At 43.9% G+C, this 22,187-nt stretch overlaps 1 protein-coding gene and 1 long non-coding RNA gene across 3 annotated transcripts in view; both read right to left on the bottom strand.

The window, feature by feature from the left end:
* Positions 1-7,362, bottom strand: part of UBE4B (ubiquitination factor E4B) — a 118,316-nt gene extending 110,954 nt beyond the window's left edge. The window contains exon 1 of one of the 2 annotated variants that reach the window (XM_019799093.2): positions 6,661-7,362. In XM_019799093.2, the coding sequence (XP_019654652.1) occupies positions 6,661-6,684 (24 nt within the window). In that variant the 5' untranslated portion in view covers positions 6,685-7,362. The remainder of the gene's footprint in view (positions 1-6,660) is intronic. The other variant, XM_011224247.3, reaches the window with a different exon arrangement.
* Positions 7,363-11,687: 4,325 nt separating this feature from the next.
* The window catches only part of LOC117804353, an 18,114-nt gene continuing 7,614 nt past the window's right edge, over positions 11,688-22,187 (bottom strand). Inside the window, exons 2-3 of the long non-coding RNA XR_004628697.1 lie at positions 15,434-15,679; positions 11,688-11,807 (exon numbers count right to left, since the gene is read on the bottom strand). This is a non-coding gene — a long non-coding RNA (uncharacterized LOC117804353). The remainder of the gene's footprint in view (positions 11,808-15,433; positions 15,680-22,187) is intronic.

The following is a 22,187-nucleotide window of genomic DNA, read 5'->3' as shown; positions in this document are numbered from 1 at the left end:
AAAAAAAAAAAGAATAAAAAGTTAAATAAAGTAAAAAAAAAAAAACACATAAATCAGAATTTAAGACCCATGAAGGCAGGGCTTCTGCCTGTACTCTCACTGGAATATCCTCACGGTCTAGAACAAGACTGGACATATATTATATTTCACCAAATTTAAGACGTCAGTGATTAGAAGATGCACTACTATTTTTTGCACTGCCAAGGAAAAAGTACTGCCCATTAAATCACAACAAAATGCCTTAACAACAGACCAGGACAAAGTTGTAAACAGTTATACCAGCCTCCCTTGTTTGGGATTTCTTTCTGAGGAACGTGGAGTGTCTGTGACCTTTAGCTGCACTGTCTAGGCATGAAAGGCAATCCTTCTAACTGCATGTTCAAGTTCAAAATGTGGCACAGCTTCATCAACTTAGAGGCTGCTGCCTTTCTAAAGCTCCCTAAAGCACCTCATTGGTGCTTTGCAATAATATATGGAATTGCAGTCATTCCTCCAACAACAAACATTTTCTTCCTAGTATCAAACTGACACCCCACTGCTGTTGCCATTCTTCTCTGCATACAAAGTAACATTTGCTTTTAATTACTGCTGATCAAAGTGTGATTTTGGGGAAGGCACTTAAAATGGCAACTATATTTAACACCCATGGCACTCGACTGAAGGGGCAATAACAGAAACAGGTATAACCAGGTGTGCACATAACAGGAAGTGACAAGTGTGTCAGACCTGCCACCTGGCCAATAGCGATGATACCATTCTAACAAGCATCCCAATGTCATAGATGTTAAAATGTGAAGAAAAAAAGGGGTGGGGAAGGACGTCTCACAATTGACTGAACCCAAGTTATAAGAACTCAAATTTTTGCTGAAAGCACGACTGACTTCTCCTCCCGTGCCCTCGCTCAGCAGGCTCCGACCACCCTGTGCCTCCTTGCTGCTCCTGGAGCAGACCCAGGATGTGTTTCCTGCTGTTCCTTGTACCTGGGAACACTTTCCCCCCCAGATGGCTCCCTGTTAGCCTTAAAATTTCTATTCAAAAGCTACCTCCTGGGGCACCTGGGTGGCTCACCAGTTAAGCGTCCGACTCTTGATTTCGGCTCAGGTCATGATCTCATTCTGGGATGGGGCCCCGCACTGGGTTCCACGCTCAGGGTGGAGTTGGCTTGGGATTCTCTCTCTCCCTCTTCCCTCCCCCCACCCCCGCTCATGCTCCCTCTCTCTCTCTCTAACATATAAATAAAATCTAAAAAAAAAAAAGAAAAAAAAAAGTCACCTCCTGAAACGGTACACACCCCACGTCTCCAGTACTCTCCACCCCTCTTGCTGATTTGGTTTTTCCTGGTAGTCTTATCACCACGTGACATTCTAAGGGTACATGTTTGTTTATCATGTTTCCTCCCACTGGAATGAAACTCCATGCAAGCAGGCTCCTGTGGTATCTGACAAGCAGCGAGTAAACAGTAAATACAGTTCAATGAGCTGCTTCTGGGAAGACATGTCCACCTAGACGCACTGCAAGCACCTTGTGAGCAAATGCACTCTGCACCAAGCCAGGGCCCGAAGACCCAAGGGCCTCCCATCACGAAGTCTTTCTGTCTTCTTCCCTTACAAGAATAGGGGGCTATTTGATGAGTCCACTCTTAAAAATAATTGAGGCTTCCACTTCCCATCTCAAAAGAGACAGTTAAAATGCTATAAACATCACAATTTTGCTTAGATGAATTCTGTTTTCAAGTAGTTTAGTAAAGGGATTAAAAACTCTGGAATCAGGAGTGTCTGGGTGCCTCAGTCGGTTAAGCAACTGCCTTCACTCAGGTCATGATCTCAGGATCCTGAGATTAAGCCCCACACTGGGCTTTCTGCTCAGCAGGGAGTCTGCTCCCTCTCTCTCTGTGATCCCTCTTGTTCTTGCTTTCTCTCAAATAAATAAATAAAATCTTTAAAACAACAACAACTCTGGAATCAGGGGCGCCTGAGTGGCTCAGTTGGTTAAGCGTCTGCCTTCAGCTTAGGTCATGATCTTGGGGTCCTGGGATCAAGCCTGAGATTGGGCTTCCTGCTCAGTAAAGAGTCTGCTTCTCCCTCTCCCTCTTCTGCCCCTCCACCCCACCCCACTTGTGTTCTCTCTCAAATGAATAAATAAAATCTTAAAAAATAAAAATAAAAAGAATTCTGGAATCAAACTCTGGATTAGAATCCAGGTTCTGCCAGTTCCTAGCTGTGTGTCTTTTAGCAAGTTAGTTAATTTCTATCAGCCTCAACTTTCTTATCTGTAAAACAGGGTGATATTACCAAACTTGCTGAGCAAGTTATATGCTTAGCCCATATTAAGCACTCAATAAATGTGAGCTGATATCATAATCAAACTCTGTCTCTTGGCTAAGATGAACAAAAAGGGTGGAGAAGGAAAATGGGAGGCTACATCCCACTTTCCTATGAGGCTTGAGGAAGAATCTTAGTTATAAAGTGAGTGGCAGCAATTACCTACTGGGGGAAAAAGTGAGCTTAGGTCCTGAGGCCTGTCACAAAGAAAGAAAATGTCAAAGAGGGAGAGGTCAGAGTGGAAGGCCGGGCGGGGGGGGGGGGTCTCTACCTTGGCTCATCTTTTAACAGTCCAAACATCTGCTTGTTCCTTGTCTGGAACTCCTCATCCTCCCTCAATCCATCCTTCTTTCAAGCTAGAAACCAAGGAATCATCTTTTTCTCTCGTCTCCCACCCCCACCTTCTTCACATCAATCTGATCACTAGAAGTGGGTTAACTCAGATCCTCAACATTTCTGCTCTGCCCTCCTCCACCCCCACTGCCAACGCCGTCCTCCACTGCGCCGCGGCTGGAGAGCAACACGAGCCTCCTACGCTGTCTCCCGGCCTGCAGCCACCTTCTCCCAACCCACTTCCACACCTTACCAGTCATCTTTCTAACCCCTTCACATGCCTCAAAGGCTTCCTACAGTCTTAATGACAAAGTTCAAACTCCTAAGTACTTCTGAGACCCTCCAAGATCTGGTGCCTGCCTACCTGCAGCCACTTCCCTAGCAAAATCCTGCCTCCGGGCCCTCATTCTGGCTTTTTCCTGGGCTCCCCAGTCTCACGGCCACTTCCAAGAGCCTGTCTGTCGCCTGGCAACTACTGCTCAGCATTCAGTATCACTTTTTCTTGAAAGTCTTCACCACAGCACTGCCCCACCGGGGGTCCCTTCTTGTTTTTCTTAATGTCTTGTGCATCCCTCCGCAACAACACTTTGTACCCTGTATTGTAATTGCCGGACTTCCTACCTATCTCTGTCTGTACCCCTACCGCCCCCCCCCCGCCGTTAAATTACAGTTTCTTTAAGAAAAAGGACTGTCTTTCTCCTAAACTACCTAGCACATTGCTGGGGATACACAGCATCTTTAAAAAAAATGTTTGTGGAGTGAACAATTTTGGAGGGGCCTGATGAAGGCAGGGTTAGTACCAAAAAGACTAGAAACTCGATCACATCATGAACACATTCATGAAAAACACCACTCCTACAGGAAAACTAAATAGATCAAGCATGTTAGTAGGATATGTATATGGAAGCTGCAGTGAATTTACTGTCAGTTGTTAAGCAATAAAATGTAGTAAAAAGAGTTTTTAGATTAGGCACCTTGGGTTTGAATTCCAACTCTGCCGCTTTTTTTTTTTTAAAGATTTTATTTATTATTTATTTGACAGAGACAGCCAGCGAGAGAGGGAACACAAGCAGGGGAATGGGAGAGGAAGAAGCAGGCTTCCAGCGGAGGAGCCTGATGTGGGGCTCGATCCAGTAACGCCGAGATCACACCCTGAGCCGAAGGCAGACGCTTAACGACTGCACTACCCAGGCGCCCCCCCAACTCTGCCACTTCTAGCCAGATCACCATGGACAAGTCCGTTAACCTAAATCTCGGTTGCCTAATCTATAAAACAAGGAAAACTGAAGGACCTTCTTGATCTCACTGTTGTATTTAATGAGACAACGGTTGCAAAGTGCCTGGCACCAAGCCGGTTTCTAAGGCTGTTCACAGATGTCGGTCCCTTTCCACTTAAAGAACACTGCTAAAAAGTGCAAGGTCACATATTCTGCATTTGCGAAGGAAGGCTTACCACTCTTCCAAAACCTTGACCACACCCTAACTATCCCAGCCAGCCATCTTGAAGATGAACTAGGTCACAAAGAAGATTTAGCCAAAAAAAAAAAAAAAAAAAAAAAAAAAAAAAAGCAAGCAAGCAAATAATTTCAATGCAGTTTCATCACCACAGTTGAAAAACAGTTTAAAATACCTGTCCTGCCCTACTCATAGCAACACTTTGGTACAGGAAGAGCAACACTTGAGTAGGCCACAGACTGAATATAATGTACATAATGAAATCTTGGAATGTAGGTTCCTGAAGAGAATGAACTGAGTCATGGATCTGCTCCATAGAGCAATGAACTCACTGTGATGTGCCATATAAATAACAAACAACAAGGAACTTAAAGAACTACTGTACACAAGAAAAGAAAAGTGTAGGAATTTCGGGTGATCTATGAGAGAAACCCATAACGTAAATTCTTCTAAAGCTACCAGTCTGGTTATACCAACCTCTACTTTGCAGGGACTGTATTCTCAGACATTTTTTATTTTGTTCGAATATAAAACTCTACCTTACCTAATTGCCTAATTTAAATGGAAAGATCACGGTCTTACCTGTTTTCGCCCTGAGATGTGTGTCTGAATTTTCAGCAAGAAAAATGTCTTATTTTCTAACCAAATGAATACCACCCACCATACCTGTGACACAGTTTCCTCTAAGCGAGTAACAATAAAAAGGCAAAAGCTCTGGAAATGTCTTTGTTGAGAGCTGTTCACGTAATCCCAGAATTAAGGAAGTGGATTTAAAAAAAAACAAAAAAACCCACCTTAATTTGTTCTAGGTTCTGCTGAGAGTGAATTACCAGTTATTGAACTGTTCGTCTTCATTCAGGCCACCTACTTGTCGAACGTAATTTTATGGTGATCTAATATTAGTGAATTTAATTTTTCACATTTATTTCAATATTCAGTTGACCTTGAAAAATGTTTTTCTGATCTCCTCCACAACGATTACATTTGTTCCTATACAGTCACAAAAAAGTTACAACTTCCTCAAAGACTGGTTAAAGTGAAGTGCCACAGTGTATATTATGCCGTATCTTTAACTGGTCTCTATGCTTTATTTACTTGACAATTTCTTGGTGAAATCTCAAGTATGTAAAAACCTCTAAACCAGCAGCAACTTAGAGAACGTTAAGAAAAAAAAGAATTTCTGGAAGCAAAGGACTACTAAAAAACATAAACTCTTTGCCTTAATTTACCCATTAGAATTACTATTAAAGAAAGGGAGGGCAGATTTTTAAAAATTACCTAAGACAAAGCGCCTTTAAGGGAATCTCTTGAGAGTTCCTACCGGAATGAAAGAAACCGTTCAATATTCTTCTAATTTTAGTTACATTACATTCCTGATGTATTTGAGAAAACAAAGTCAGTAATACAGAATGAGCAATCCTGACACTCCAAACAGCCAAGCATCACAACCCACAAAATTATTTGTTTCCTTTCCCACCCGACATCTAAGCTCACCACTTGTAAGCCCCATCCCTGGAGAATTTTAGTCCCTAAGTAAATATATTGACTACTCTAGCTAAAACTGAAGCGTGTAAGTTTTATAGTTTAGCCAACCTGATGGATGACTACTTTCATAGTACTGTAGGGAAATTCTACATGAACTGGTGAAAGAAATACGGAGGTAGATTGAAGAGAGGGAGGCCAGCAAGGGTACTGAAAGGGAAGCTCCTCGTTTGTAAAAAGGAAGGGAAAAGTAAGTAGAATCACAGAAAATTCCTTGTACCCTGCCACTGTTTTTCTGACAACCTTACTAAATAATCTTTAAGACATCAAGAAAGAGATCTGTAAAACCCCTTTCAGAAATGGTAACGGGGAGTTTACAAAGTCATTTGCTACCATTTGCTTCCTGTTCAGTGTTTCCTACAGCAAAAGACAAGTTTGAAAGGGCCAAAAACGAAAAAGGCTGAATGAAAGAGAAGTATGTCAGGGGTCATTAGTACTTGTTACATTACAGAATTTAACTGGAATTCACTAGGCTTTTGAGAAGATATATATTTTGTTAAATATCAAAGAATCTGTCTGTAGGCCACCCCCAAACACAAACGTATATGTTTAATCAACTTATACGATGCAATAGCCACACATACTGGGGATTTCAAATACTGCCTTTAAAAATATACACCCATACATTCTAATTCCACCCAAAATTATTTTTTAAATCTCTGCAGTAAGGCGCGCGTACACACACACACACACACACACAACTTGATGTAAATCTAGCCCTTCTTGCTTCAACACCGAGGAAAAGAATGAACGCCTCAATATGCTCTCCTCTTCAGACCTTAGAAGACTCGGAAAGAAGCAAATGGAGTTCAGAACGAAGAAAGAAGGCAAGGTAATACAGGAGAATACAACTGGAGACCCTCTCAGGGACTCATTTTATTCTTGGAAAATGTCATCTCCATTCGTTCCCCAAACCCGAAGGCCAGGCACCACTGGCGCAATACCATCCCTGTCCAAAGCGCCAAAGAGTTGCCAACTAATCTCCCAAGGTGTCCCCCAACCTCCTCACCTCATCAGCGCTCAGCTCCTCCATCGCTTTCCTCTTAATGGTGAAAGGCGTTAGGGAGAGATCCTTCTGTTCTTGAGACCAGGGCGGGAGGAGAGAGGAAGGTGTCTACCGGGCTGTCTGGTCCCCCCAATGGGGGAGGTTTCAGAATTGCATAGTCAGAGGTTAAAAAATAAGAACACGAGAGGCACTGAACCGCCTTGGCGTCGGTCACTCCAATCGCCCCAGAGACTCCTACAGCTGCTTGTGCCCCGAGCAGCCTCCTTTGGCCGCCACTGCCGCTGCTCTGCAGGGTTATCGTAAGGCGCCACTACTGCCCTCTGCTTCCCAGGTTACCAAGACCAGAGACTCGGGTCTCCAGCTCGTCTCGTGCCCTGAGCCTGCTGTGTCTTCGTGGTGGTGGCGCGGCAGGTGCGCTTCCTCCAGCAGATCCTGCTCTCCTTCCCACCCTTTGCCCCAGGCGGGAACTGTTCGACTGCAGAGTGGATGCCCCGAGGTAAGGCGACCCCCGAGCCTCCGAGGCAGAGCCTAGCACTGAAGAGGGAAGCCCCTCCCCTCCCAAAGCAGGCCGGCCACGCCCCGCCTCCACGCTGGAGCCCGGGCAGGGGGGAGGGGGAGGACGGGACTCGCGATGCTCTGGATGGAAGAGTAAATCCTCCTACCCCTCCACCCCTACTCTTACCCCCTCGCCCCACCAAGTATTATTCATCAAAACAACAGGGCGGCCATCTTTGAAAGGGATCACGTGACCCCGCCAGAGAGGCGGGGCTCCTGGCCCCAGAACGAGGCAGCCAATGGGCCGCGGGCGTCGCGCCGCCGATTTCCTCTCGCCTGCGTCTCCTCCCGCCCCCGCCCCACCCCCTCCCCCGCAGCAGCTCCGGGAGGGGGAGGGGCGAGCGGGCTGCGGGCGGGAGGGCGGGGCGGCGCGGTGCCATGGCGACGGCCCGGGGGTGGCTGGCGCGGCAGGCCGGTCCAGGTAGGCTCCCGGGAGAGCCTTGCGGGGCGGGAAGCTGGACGAGGAGGGAATGGCGGCCTGTGCTGCGACCCCCCCCAGCTCCTCCGTTGTTCCCAGGCGCTTGCGTTTTAGCGACTCCACGATGCAGACCAAGTAAAGGTAGAGGGAAGACGTCTTCCTTCTGGAGCCAACGTTCTCTAACGGATTGACCGCTCATATTCTGAAAAGCCCTTGGACACTTTTCCACCTCCGCAGAGAAAGCCCATTTGGAAGAAAACTAAGACAAGTACAACTTCATTTTATTCGACTTTCGCCTTTTAGAGCGTTCCTGCTTTGGCTTTTTTTTTAAACGTGTTCCAGAGTGATGGTAAAATTTGAAAGTATAAATGATTGGGAGACCTAGAAAATGTTGACGTGTCTGCACATATACAAGAAAGGCTTTGGAGTCACTGAAAAGAAACCATCTTTATCTGCTCAAGAATACATTTTTTTAAATTGAGGTATAATTGACATATTGTTATATGTCCTATTCGTTTTAGATGTACAACATAATGATTCATGAGGTTTGGGAGGTTTTTTTGTTGTTTTTCAAGTTTTTATTTAAATTCCAGTTAGTAAAAAAATAAATACATAAATTCCCATTACTTAATATACAGTGTAATATTAGTTTCAGGTGTACAATATAGTGGTTCAACACTTCCATGCATCATGTGGCGCTCATCACAAGTGCCCTCCTTCATCCCCATCACCTATTTCACCCATCCCCCCACCCACCTCTCCTCTGATAAGCATCGGGTTGTTTTCCATAGTTGGAAAACATGAGTCTGGTTCTAGGTTTGCCTTCTTTTTTTTCTTTGCTCATCTGTTTTGTTTCCTAAATTCAACATATGAGTGAAATTATATGGTATTTGTTTCTCTGACCCACTTACTTCGCTTAACATAATACTCTCTAGTTCCATCCATGTTGTTGCAAATGGCAAGATACCATTCTTTTTATGACTGAGTACTAGTCCATTGTGTGTATGTGTGCATACATGTATATATGTGTGTGTGTGTATATATATATATGTATACGTATATATGTATCTGTATATACCACCTCTTTATCCATTCATCAGTGGATGGACACTTGGGCTGTTTCCATAATTTGGCCGTTGTAGATAATGCTGCTGTAAACATCATGCAGCCGTTTGAATTAGTATTTTTGTATTCGTTGGGTAAATACATAGTAGTGCAATTGCTGGATCATAGGGTAGTTCTATTTTTAACTTTTTGTGGAACCTCCGTGCTATTTTCCAGTGGCTGCACCAATTTGCATTCCCACCAACAGCGTAAGGGGGTTTCCCTTTCTCCACAACCTCACTAACACCTGTTGTTTCTTTGTGTTGTAGATTTTAGCCATTCTGACAGGTGTGAGAGGATATCATGTAGTTTCAATTTCCATTACAATGTAATGATTTGATATGTGTATATATATTGCGAGTAATTACTAAAATTGTTTAGTTAACATCTGTCACCACATATAGTTACCATATTTTTTCTTGTGATGAGAACTTTTAGGAATTATTGTCTTAGCAATTTTCAATACAATATACAACGCAGTATTTTATATATATATTTATATATATATATATATATATATATAGGCAAATCTATAATACAGTATTGTTAACTGTAGTCCCCATGCTCTACATTAAATCCCCAGGACTTAGAACTGGAAGTTTAGGGGCGCCTGGGTGGCACAGCGGTTGGGCGTCTGCCTTCGGCTCAGGGCGTGATCCCGGCGTTGTGGGATCGAGCCCCACATCAGGCTCCTCTGCTATGAGCCTGCTTCTTCCTCTCCCACTCCCCCTACTTGTGTTCCGTCTCTCGCTGGCTCTCTATCTCTGTCAAATAAATAAATAAAATCTTTAAAAAAAAAAAAAAAGAACTGGAAGTTTGTACCTTTTGGCCACCTTACCCATTTGGCCCACCTGTACCCCACTCTGGTGATCACCAATCTGTTCTCTGAAGAATAGAAATATTTTGTAATATAGAAATCTAAACTGAGCAGTCAATATAGCGGTATCATGAAATTCCAGATTTTGCCTCATACTGAAGAATATATTATATTGGATGATTTACTAAACCATAATCTTAACGATTGTATTGCAGATTTAAAAGAATTTCTTTTTCCCCCCCTTTGGTACTTGCTTAGAATAGTAACCTGACAGCTAGATATGCAAGGAATTTGTGAGTGAAATGAGACCACTGCTGGCTTTGCATATTATCTGCTCTCCAGGAAAGGAATTCTGTGTAAGCCAGAATTTGGACTCCTGGTGACATTGATGTAAATATGTTCACTTCTCACTTCTTTTTTTAAACATTCTTATTGTAATATAATTTACATACCGTACAATTCACGCATTTAAAGTATACAAAGGTCAGTGTATTCACAGTTGTTTGACCATCAGCAATTCTAGAACAATTTCATCACCCCCAAAAAAGACTATATACCTGTTAGCAGTCACTCTCCTCAGCAATCTGCCTTCTGTTTCTTTTCTTCTCCTTTTTTTTTTTTTTTAAAGATTTTACTTATTTGACACAGAGAGAGAGCACAAGCAGGGGGGCAGCACGCAGAGGGAGAAGTAGACTCCCCACTGAGTGGGGATTTTGATTCTGGGACTCCGGGACCATGACCTGAGGCAATGGAGAATGCTTAACTGACTGAGCCATCCAGGTACCCCTGCCTTCTGTTTCTATGAATTTTCCTATTCTGGGCAGTTCACATCAATGGAATCCGACACTATGCAGCCTTTCGTGTCTAGCCACTTTCACTTAGCATATGCTTTCAAGGTTTATCTGTGTTGTAGCATATATCAGTACTTCCTTAATGCCAAATAATATTCACTGTATGGCTGTATCATATTTTGCGTATCTATTCATCAGTTAATGGACATTTGAGTAGTTTGCACCTTTGGGCTATTATGATCGATGCTGCTATAAACATTCCTGTACAAGTTTTTTGTGTAGACGTGTTCTCATTTCTTTCGGGTGTATATCTAGAAGGAAAATTGCTGGATTATATGTTTAACTTTTTTTTTAAGATTTTATTTGTAAGCAATCTTTACACCCAACATGCTTGAACTCACGACGCCCAGATTGAGTTACATGCTCTACTGACTGAGCCAGCCAGGTGCCCCGTAGATGTCTGACTTTCTGAACAACTGACAAACTGTTTTGCACAGCAGCTGCACCGTTTTGCCTTTACACCAGCGATGTATGAGGTTCCCTTTTATCTGCCTCCTCTCCAGCACTTGTTACTGTCTGTCTTTTTTATTACAACCACACTAGTAGATATGAACTGGTGTCTCATTGTGGTTCTGCTTTTCATTTCTCTAAGGGCTCATGAAATTGAGCATCTTTTCGTGTTCAGTAACCATCTGTCTATCTTCCTTGGCCAAATAGTGTTCATTTTTTAATTGAGTTACTCATCTTTTTATTGTTTTCAGTTGTCAGAGTTTTTTTATATATTCTAGATAGCAGTCCCTTATCAGATGCGCAATTTGCAAATTTTTTGGAGTACAGTTGACACAGTGGCATGTTAATTTCAGGTATACAATGCAGCGATTCAACAGCTCTGTACGTGGTACTGTGCTCACCGCAAGTGTGACTGCCGTCTGTCACCATGCAGTGCCATTGAGGTACCACTGACTGTATTCTCAATGCTGTGCCTTTTGTTCCTGGGACTTATTCATTACATAGCTGGAAGCCTGTACCTCCGACTCCCCTTCACCCACTTGGCCCATCCCCTCTTCCCCCTTCCCCTTGGACCAGTCGGTTCTCTGTACTTACATGTCTGATTACAGTTTGCAAATATGTTTTCCCATCCTGTGGGTGGTCTTTTGACTTTGTTGATGGAGTCATTTGTAGCACAAAAGTTTTTATTTTGATGTAGTCCAGTTTATCTTTTTTTTTCTCTTGTCATTTACACTTTTGATACAACACATTCACTTTTACAAGGCATGTTTAATCATTTAATATTGTCTTAGCCAGTTTGGGCTGCTGTCATGGAACACCACGGACTGGGGGGGGAGGTGGTGGCTTAGAAACAGCAGAAATGTACTACTCGCTTCTGGAGGCTGGAAATCCGAGGTCAGGGTGCCAAAGTGGTCGGGTCTGGTACAGACTGCTGACTTACTGTGTCCCCATGTGACTGAGAGCAGAAAGAGAAAATTAGCTCTCTAGTGACTCTTAGGAGGGCACTAATCTCATTCATGAATGCTTCACCTTTATGACCTTATCTAATGCTGATTACCTCCCGGAAGTACCGCTGACCCTTGAACAATGAGGGTTCAAATGGTGCAGGTCCCCTCACGTGGAGATTTTTTTCAGTGAAAGCGCTGTGAGGGCACTTTCTCTTCCATATGATTTTCCTCATTTCTCTAGTTCACTTGATCATGAGGATACAGAGGAGGGGTGCCTGGGTGGTTTGGTCGGTTGAGCATCCGGCTCTTGATTTTGGCTCAGGTCATGATCTCAGGGTCCTGAGAGTGAGACCCACAACCACCTCCGTGCTCAGCGGGGAGTCTGCTTGAGGATTCTCTCTCCCTTTCCCTCTGCCCCTCCTCACATGCATGCTCTCTCTCTTAAGATCAATCAATCGATCTTAAAAAAAAAAAAGAATATAGTATATAATACATATAACATGCCACATATATGTTAGTCAACTGTTCATGTTATTGGGAAGGCTTCTGGTCAACAGGCTATTAATAGTTAAGTTTTTGGGGAGTCAAAAGTTATCCATGAATTTTAGACCGGGGGGGGGGGGGGGGTGGTAGCTGGTGCCCCCTAACCCCTGCATTGTTCAAGGGTCAACTGTCATACCATCACTTTGAGGGAGTGCGGATAGGGTTTCAACATACGAATTTTAGGGGGGACGCAAATATTTAGTCCATAAAAATATTGAAATCTTATAAGAAATATCCTTCCTATTTTGTGGTTGGAGAAAATAAACTTTAGGGTTAAAGGGCCTGCCCTAAGTCCAACAGGAAAATGATTAGGAATCTTGCTTCCCTTGAATTCTTTTTTTTTTTTTATACGGTTTTGGGTTTTTTTTAAAGATTTTATTTATTAGAGAGAAAGAGAGAGGGAGAACACAGAGGGAGAGGGAGAAGGAGAAGCAGACTTCCCGGTGAGCAGAGAATCGGACATGGGGCTCGATCCCAGGAGCCTGGGNAGGGTGCCAAAGTGGTCGGGTCTGGTACAGACTGCTGACTTACTGTGTCCCCATGTGACTGAGAGCAGAAAGAGAAAATTAGCTCTCTAGTGACTCTTAGGAGGGCACTAATCTCATTCATGAATGCTTCACCTTTATGACCTTATCTAATGCTGATTACCTCCCGGAAGTACCGCTGACCCTTGAACAATGAGGGTTCAAATGGTGCAGGTCCCCTCACGTGGAGATTTTTTTCAGTGAAAGCGCTGTGAGGGCACTTTCTCTTCCATATGATTTTCCTCATTTCTCTAGTTCACTTGATCATGAGGATACAGAGGAGGGGTGCCTGGGTGGTTTGGTCGGTTGAGCATCCGGCTCTTGATTTTGGCTCAGGTCATGATCTCAGGGTCCTGAGAGTGAGACCCACAACCACCTCCGTGCTCAGCGGGGAGTCTGCTTGAGGATTCTCTCTCCCTTTCCCTCTGCCCCTCCTCACATGCATGCTCTCTCTCTTAAGATCAATCAATCGATCTTAAAAAAAAAAAGAATATAGTATATAATACATATAACATGCCACATATATGTTAGTCAACTGTTCATGTTATTGGGAAGGCTTCTGGTCAACAGCAGGCTATTAATAGTTAAGTTTTTGGGGAGTCAAAAGTTATCCATGAATTTTAGACCGGGGGGGGGGGGGGGTGGTAGCTGGTGCCCCCTAACCCCTGCATTGTTCAAGGGTCAACTGTCATACCATCACTTTGAGGGAGTGCGGATAGGGTTTCAACATACGAATTTTAGGGGGGACGCAAATATTTAGTCCATAAAAATATTGAAATCTTATAAGAAATATCCTTCCTATTTTGTGGTTGGAGAAAATAAACTTTAGGGTTAAAGGGCCTGCCCTAAGTCCAACAGGAAAATGATTAGGAATCTTGCTTCCCTTGAATTCTTTTTTTTTTTTTATACGGTTTTGGGTTTTTTTTAAAGATTTTATTTATTAGAGAGAAAGAGAGAGGGAGAACACAGAGGGAGAAGGAGAAGCAGACTTCCCGGTGAGCAGAGAATCGGACATGGGGCTCGATCCCAGGAGCCTGGGATCATGACCTGAGCCAAGGAAGACGCCCAACCAACTGAGCCATCCAGGTGCCCCTTCCCTTGAGTTCTTGCCCTGCCACCCAAATATCTCTGTGTGTTACAAGAACACAGTATCTATGTTTTAACCATTTACAAGGGAACTGTACTCCCTTTCTCTTTCTTCAGCTCTGCGATACTTCCTGCCAATATAAAATAACTTCATAGAATCAAAAAATTAGAGATGAAGTCTCTTTGGTCACATAGTACTATACTCCCAGGGTGTTTTACAGGATGAATACAGGGGTTTTGTGCTTTTTACATTTGTGTTTTAACCTAAGTGCTAGAATCCTACCACTTCTTAGGGGATGCTTTCCCACTGTAGTATAATGACAGTGTCTCAGAGGCATTCATGATACTTAGCCCATATTTTCATTATTCTGTTCAGCATCTTCCATTTGAGCCTTACATCAGCCCCTTTGGACCATGCAAAATAATGTCTGCCTCCCTTGGGAACTACCAACCATCAGGGTCCAAGACAAATTCGTTCTTAGAATTATCTGGAAGTGAGCAAAAATACTTTTTTTTTTAAGTAGGCTGTACGCCCAGCATGGAGCATAGTGTGGGGCTCGAACTCACAACCCTGAGATCAAGAACTAAGCTGAGTTCGAGTCAAATACTTAACCAACTGAGCCACCCAGGCACCCCACGGTGCTTTTTAATGCTAGTAACAGATAAAGGAGGAGACCATAGGACACACTGAAACATGAAACAAAATAAAGGTACACTGTGGGCAGATTTTGTTATTTTATAAAGGGGGAGGAGTTGTGTGGGGTTTTTAGTTTTTCTAGGATGATAACCTTTTAGTATAGCATTTACTCAAGTGCCAGAGCATAGATGGTTTACTGGATCAAACGTGTCTTCCTAGTGAACCACAAAGCTAGATCTACTCCTAGGTGTATTCCGTTTTCTCCACTGCCATCAAAGACCAACCACTTCACCCGGACTCTGGATTCCTTCTCCTCCCACCTTCTTAAGGACTTCGGTCCGGGATTTATTACCTTTGTTCTGCACCACTTTCTCCCTCCCTGCTGGACACATTATTGGCTCTAGGGAGACGAACTCAAAAAAAACAAAACAAAACAAAAAACAAAACCAACCTTGGGGCACCTGGGTGGCTCAGTCGATTAAACAACCAGCTCTTAGTTTCAGCTCAGGTCATGATCTCAGGGTTGTGAGATCGAGACCCGCTTCAATTGCAGGAGTCTGCTTGGGATTTTCTCTCTCCCTCCCTCTGCCCCTCCCCACCACTCACACTCTCTCTCTCAGAAATAAACAAAAAACCCCAAAAAACCTACCTTGACTCTACATCTCCTCTGAACTATTCCTTCTTTCTTTGCCTCCTTGACAGCAAAACATCTCAAAAGAGATTCCTTTTATTATTCCCACTCCTTCCCTTACTCCTATAAGGGTTCTGAGAAAATCCTCTTGTCAAGGTCACCAACGACCTCAGTTAGGCCAAGGCAAGTTCCATTTCTGTGTCCGATACTTACTGGCCTTCTCAACAGCATCCAGCGCAGTTGGGCACCTTTGAAACCCTTTCCACTATATTGGCTTCCATGAGGCCACACGCTCTGGTTTTCCTCTCGAAGCTCTGCCTCAGATTGGTTTGCTGCCTCCCCCACCCAACCTTTAAATGTTGTAGAGGGTGCCTGGCCAGCTCGGTCAGTAAGCACATGACTCTTAATCTCGGGGTCGTAATTTCGAGCCCCACATTGGGTGTAGAGATGGCTTAAAATCTAAAAAACAAAACAGAAACCCAAAGGCATAAAAATAAATAAATAAATAATACATACATACATACATAAATGTTGCAGGGCCACAGGGTGCAGTGCTGAGCCCTCTCCTCTCTGTTGAGGCCCCTTCCCCAAGTCTCGGGCCACAGCTCTGAAGAGCGTGTGCATATGCTGACTGCCAGGCTAGATCTGTAGCCAGACTCTCTTCCCTGAATTCTGCTTACATGTCCAGCTGCATAATTGATATTTGTATTGGGCTGCCTAATAGATGGTCTCCACAAATCTGCCCTCTCCTCCTTCCCCCAGAGCAAATGTCGTCATTAGCCATCCAAGGGCCCAAGCCCAAAACCTTGGCGTCATCCTTGACCCCTCCTTCCCCTCACATTCTATCAGCAAATTAGAGTTGGTTGTACTCCAAATATTCAGGGACTTAACCATTCTCTTCTCTCCAAATCCCCTGCGACCCCAAAATCCAAGCTACCATCATGTCTTGTCTGGCTATTTCCCTGGTCCTATTTTGCTCCTGCCCCTTTTCAACCTACACTTCAGAAAGCAGGCAGTGTGACCCACTTAAACCATAGGTCATGTCATTCATTCATTCAAAATCCCTCAGTTATTCCCATTGTTCATTGACTAAAACCCAAGCTCCTTATCATGACCTGTTAAGATCCTGTGGCCTTTGGCCACGTCTGCTTCGCTTGCCTCATCTTACACCACACTCCCCTTCACCTGTGTTTCAACCCCAGTGGCTTTCGCTCTTCAGTAAGACAAACTCTTTCTTTCCTAGAGGTCTTCGTACTTGGTATCTCCTTTGCCTGAAAAACTCTTCCCCTGGCTTTTTGCATGGCTGGTTCCTTCTCATTCTTCCGGTCTTAGCTCAAACGTCATCTCCTTGTTCGTGCATTAATTCATTTAATAAGTATTTATTGAGCACCTTGCATCTTAGGCCCTGTTCTGGGTGCTGAGCATACAACACGCATGTTTGCGTGGGTCCTCCGAGAAGCAGACACCCAGACAGGATTAGACGTGTAAGAGATTTATTTGGGGAAATATATGTGAAGATTAAGGGGTAAAGGAGAAGGTGAGGAGAACTTTCAGACTGCATACAGGTCAGCTACCATGGAAAGGGGAGAGGAAAGAGACGAGGTTTTGGAATATAGGAGAGGCTCGGTGGGGTGAGGTCCAGAGCTGACGACCAAGAAAGAATTCTTGAGACGTCTTTGTTGCAAAATGATGGCTTATTAAAGCATGGGGATGGGACCCATGGGCAGATAGACCTGCTCAACAGGGTGTTGAGGGACTTGGGGGAAGTAAGGAAGAGAGGTTTCAAAAGAACTTTCAAATGCTAAAGAGGACAGACCTACAAGATACTGGAGGCCTTGCCGTTGTCAAGTTAAGGTTGTTTTCCCCTCTAGTAAGGTATTAACGTTAAGATAATTGGGACATCCCTGGAAAAATGTCACACATGTCCCTCCCAGGAGTGGAGGGTGGGGGGAGGTTGCAGGGTGTCAGCTTGTGCTTTGTCTGCAGCCAGCCTTCTGCTCCCTCATCAGAAAGGAAGTAACATCCGGTAGAAAGTCTCACTCTGCAGAGCAGTTCTGAGAAAGTTTTTAGCCAAGCTGATGGGTCAAAGTTGCCCTTGGAAAAATCCCACCTCTTGCAGGAATGGGCCTGAATTAGCATTGCACCCTGCAGGTGGGATCAGCCCAGGGGAAGCTTGGCCTCTCTGGCAAACACTGTGGCGGGTCCAGAGGGCAACAGCTGGAGTCCTAAGTCCACCTCCCTCCCCTCAGCAGGGAATCTGAGTATCCCGGCTGCCACAGCCTGTTAGCAGGAAATGCTTATCTTCCATATGTTTCCATGGAAGACAGAATTTAATGCCACTTCCAGCTGCACACTATCATCTCCACTCACTCTTCCCCAGGGCAGGAAGAAGTTAGCGGCTTGTCGAATTTGGAGTAGGAACTGCACATGCTAGACTCGGTGCCACAGGGCTTTCCTCTCTGATACCCTCGTGCTTGCCTGCCTGCAAGGAGTGGAAATTCTGGTCTGCTCTCCTTGAGGAGATAAGCAAACTGGGCAGCAGGCTCTGTCCCTCTGGGGAAGCCAATGGTTTTCCAACTGCGCCACTGACTCATTTACCATTGATGTTTCTTATTTAGGGGGTCAAGTTTTACCTTATTTTATTAGTAATAATGATCATTTTTTAATGGACGTGGAGCCCAATGCAGGGCTTGAACTCACGACCCTGAGATCAAGACCTGAACTGAAATCATGAGTCAGACACTTAACCCACTGAGCCATCCCTGGCTCCTAGTAAAGACGATTTTTAAAATCTTTTCCATCTCCTGGGTCCTATTTCCTCAACAGGTTCCAAATTGAGAAGCTCCACCCCCACCCTGGAAAATCCCATCAACACTCTAGACAAGATAGGGAAAGTCTGAATACTTATGGGGCTTACATTCTAAGGATGAGCGAGTGAGCCCTCCTGACCACCCTCTCCTAAGTCACCTTCTTTCGCCGTCATTCCTTTATTATATCCTCTGTTTAGTTCTTTCATGGCACTCAATCAAAATCTGAAATAATTTCATTTGCTTGTTTACTTATTTATAGCCTTCCCTCCTCCCCGCACTATCCTCCACCAAGAGAAAATAAATCCTTTGAGGTCAGAGACCTGGGCTGCCCTGTTTTATTGCCAAAATTCCAGTGCCTAGGAAAGTGCGTGACTCTTCAGGTATTTACTGAACACTGATGAGATATAGAGGTGTAGCAGTGGGAAGACAAAACAAAAAATTCCTCCCCTTGTGAGCTTACACCCTACAGTGGGGAGACAGACAATAAGTAAATAAATTATACAGTATATTTTAATTGTATAGTATATTAAAAGGTGTATAGTATTTTGTAAATTGTATAGTATATTAAATACTATACAAATTTTGTAAATTTATATAATAAATTGTATAGTATATTAAAAGGTGATAAGGGCTCTAGGTTAAAACAATTCCAAAAAGGGGAATAATGCTGGAGCTGGGTGTTTCCATTTTAAGTACAGTGGTCAGAGAAGACCTGACTGAGCAAGTAACATTTGAAGAAGGACTTGAAGGGAGTGAAGAAGTGAGCCAAGTGGGTATCAGCAGGAGAGCATTCAGAGCAGAGGGAACAGAAGGTCCTGAATCAGGAATAGGCCTGGCAGGGCCAAGTATGGCCAAAGCAGAATAAGTGTTAGGGTGAGTAGTAGGTGTTATCTGTGGCTTTTGACTCTAAGATGGGAGCTGCTGGAGAGTTTCGAACAGAGGACTGACCTGATCCCCTTAGGTTTTAAAAGGATCACTCTGCCAGGTGGAAAACAGATGGGAGGGGAGCAAGAGGAGGAGCATGGAGACCAGTTATGCAAAAGGTGCAACGATACAGGTGAGAGGAATGGTCCAGGTAAGAGACGCTGGGGCTTGAACCAAGGTGGCAGCAATGAAGTTAGGGAGAAGTGGTTGGATTCTGGGTATATTTTGAAGGAAGAGCCAACAGAATTTGGGAGTGGTTGTGAGAATGAAATAGAAGAGAGAGAGCTCAAGGATGACTGCAACTGTGAATAGTAGGATGATGTTGCCATTCATTGTGATGGGGAGGACTGTGGGTGGAGTAGAATTGAGGAGAAGATAATGGGTTCAGTTTTGTACGTACTAAATCTAGGATATGTGCGAGAATGTGAAGTAAGGATGTCAAGTAAATAGTTGGATGTAATCGACCTGGAATTTGGGAGAGAGGTCCACACCAGAGACATCAGCTGATCATCTTTGGTGCATAGATGAAATTTAAAGTCATGAAATGGAATGAAATCACCACAGGGGTGATTACAGCAAGAGAGGAAGTCTCTGAACTGAGCCCTGGGGCCGCCAACCCTAAGAAGCAAAGAACGGTTAAGGATGCAGCAACAGAGACTGCCAAGGACTGGCCTGGACTAGGAGGAAAACCAGGGACTGTGTATCTGTTCAGTTCAGTGAGTAAAGTATTTAAAGAAGGAAGGAATGATCCAGTGTTTCAAATGCTGCTGATAGATCCCATGAGATGAAGACGGAGATTGTCCACTGAATTTAGCAGCAAGCCATTCTTTGGTGACCTTCAGAGCAGCTTTGGTCGAATGAGGGGGCAGGAACCTGACTAGAGTATGCTTAAGAAAGAAGGTGGGGGGCGCCTGGGTGGCTCAGTCGTTAAGCGTCTGCCTTTGGCTCAGGGCGTGATCCAGCGTTCTGGGATCAAGCCCTGCATCAGGCTCCTCCGCTAGGAGCCTGCTTCTTCCTCTCCCACTCCCCCTGCTGTGTTCCCTCTCTCACTGGCTGTCTCTCTCTCTGTCAAATAAATAAAATCTTTAAAAAAAAATAAAAGAAAGAATGTGAGGATATACAGAAATCAATTGCATTTCTGTACACTAATAATGAGACAGAAGAAAGATAAATTGGAATCGATCCCATTTACAGTTGCACCAGAAACCATAAGATACCTAGGAATAAACCTAACCAAAGAGGTAAAGGATCTGTACTCTGAATACTATGGAACACTTATGAAAGAAATTGAGGAAGACACAAAGAAATGGAAAAACATTCCATGCTCATGGACTGGAAGAACAAATATTGTTAAAATGCCTATGCTACCTAGAGCAAGCTACACATTCAATGCAATCCCCATCAAAATACCATCAACATTTCTCACAGAGCTGAAATGAATAATCCTAAAATTTGTATGGAACCAGAAAAGCCCATATAGCCAGAGGAAAGCTGGAAAAGAAAACCAAAACTGGAGGCATCATAATTCCAGACTCCAGGCTCTATTACAAAGCTGTAATCATCAAGACAGTATGGTCCTGGCACAAAAACAGACACATAGATCAGTGGAACAGAATAGAGAACCCAGAAATGGACTCAACTCTATGGTCAGCTAATCTTCAACAAAGCAGGAAAGAATACCTAATGAAAAAAAGTCTCTTCAACAAATGGTGTTGGGATAATTGGACAGCCACATGCAGAAGAATGAAACTGGACCATTTTCTTACACTCTCCACACAAAAATAAACTCAAAGTAGATGAAGGACCTACATGTGAGGCAGGATTCCATCAAAATCCTAGAGGAGAACAGAGGCGGCACCCTCTGTGACCTCGGTCGTGGCAACTTCTGGCTAGACACGTCTCCAAAGGCAAGGGAAACAAAGGCAAAAATGAACTATTGGGACTTCATCAAGATAAAAAGCTTTTGCACAGCAAACGAAACTGTCAACAAAACCGAAAGACAACCGACACAATGGGAGATGATATTTGCAAATGTCTTATCAGATAAAGGGTTAGTATCCAAGATCTACAAAGAACTTATCACACTCAACACCCAAAAAACAAATAATCTGGTCAAGAAACAGCCAGAAGACATGAACAGACATTTCTCCAAAGAAGACATACAAATGGCCAATAAACACATGAAAAAATGCTCAACATCACTCAGCATCAGGGAAATACAGAGCAAAACCACAATGAGATACCACCTCATGCCAGTCAGAATGGCTAAAATTAACAAGTCAGGAAACAACAAATGTTGGTGAGGATGCAGAGAAAGGGGAACCCCCTTGCACTGCTGATGGGAACGCAAGCTGGTACAACCACTCTGGGAAACAGTATGGAGGTTCCTCAAAAAGTTNTCAGGAAACAACAAATGTTGGTGAGGATGCAGAGAATGGGGAACCCTCTTGCACTGCTGATGGGAACGCAAGCTGGTACAACCACTCTGGGAAACAGTATGGAGGTTCCTCAAAAAGTTAAAAAATAGAGCTACCCTATGACCCAGCAATTGCACTACAAAGATATAAATGTAGTGATCTGAAGGGGCACCTGCTCCCCAATGTTCATAGCAGCGATGTCCACAATAGCCAAACTATGGAAAGAGCCCAGATGTCCACTGACAGATGAATGGATAAAGAAGATATGGTCTATATGTACAATGGAATATTACTCAGCCATCAAAAAAATGAAATCTTACCATTTGCAACAATGTGGATGGAACTAGAGGGTATTTTCTTTTGAAGATTTTATTTATTTATTTATTTGTCAGAGAGAGAGAACAAGCAGGGGGAGCAGCAGGCAGAGGGAGAAGCAAGCTCCCTGCTGAGCAAGGAGCCCCATGTGGGACTCAATCCCAGGACCCCAGGATCATGACCTGAGCCAAAGGCTGATGCTTAACCGACCGAGCCATCTAGGCATCCCAACTAGAGGGAATTATTAATGCTAAGCAAAATAAGTCAATCAGAGAAAGAATTATCACATGATTTCCCTCATATGTAGAATTTAAGAAACAAAACAGGATCATGGGGGAGGGAGGGGAAAATAAGATGAAATCAGAGAGGGAGGCAAAACTTAAGAGATTCAACTATAGGAAACAAACTGAGGGTTGCTGGAGGGGAGAGGGGTGGGGGTTGGGGTAACTGGGTGATGGGCATTAAGGAGGACACATGATGTAATGAGCACTGGGTGTTATA

The sequence above is a fragment of the Ailuropoda melanoleuca genome, chromosome 11, assembly GCF_002007445.2.
Source record: "Ailuropoda melanoleuca isolate Jingjing chromosome 11, ASM200744v2, whole genome shotgun sequence".
In the NCBI taxonomy this organism is placed as follows: Eukaryota; Metazoa; Chordata; class Mammalia; order Carnivora; family Ursidae; genus Ailuropoda; species Ailuropoda melanoleuca.
The sequence above is the reverse complement of the archived record's forward strand: the minus strand, read 5'-3'. Positions and strand labels throughout refer to the sequence as shown.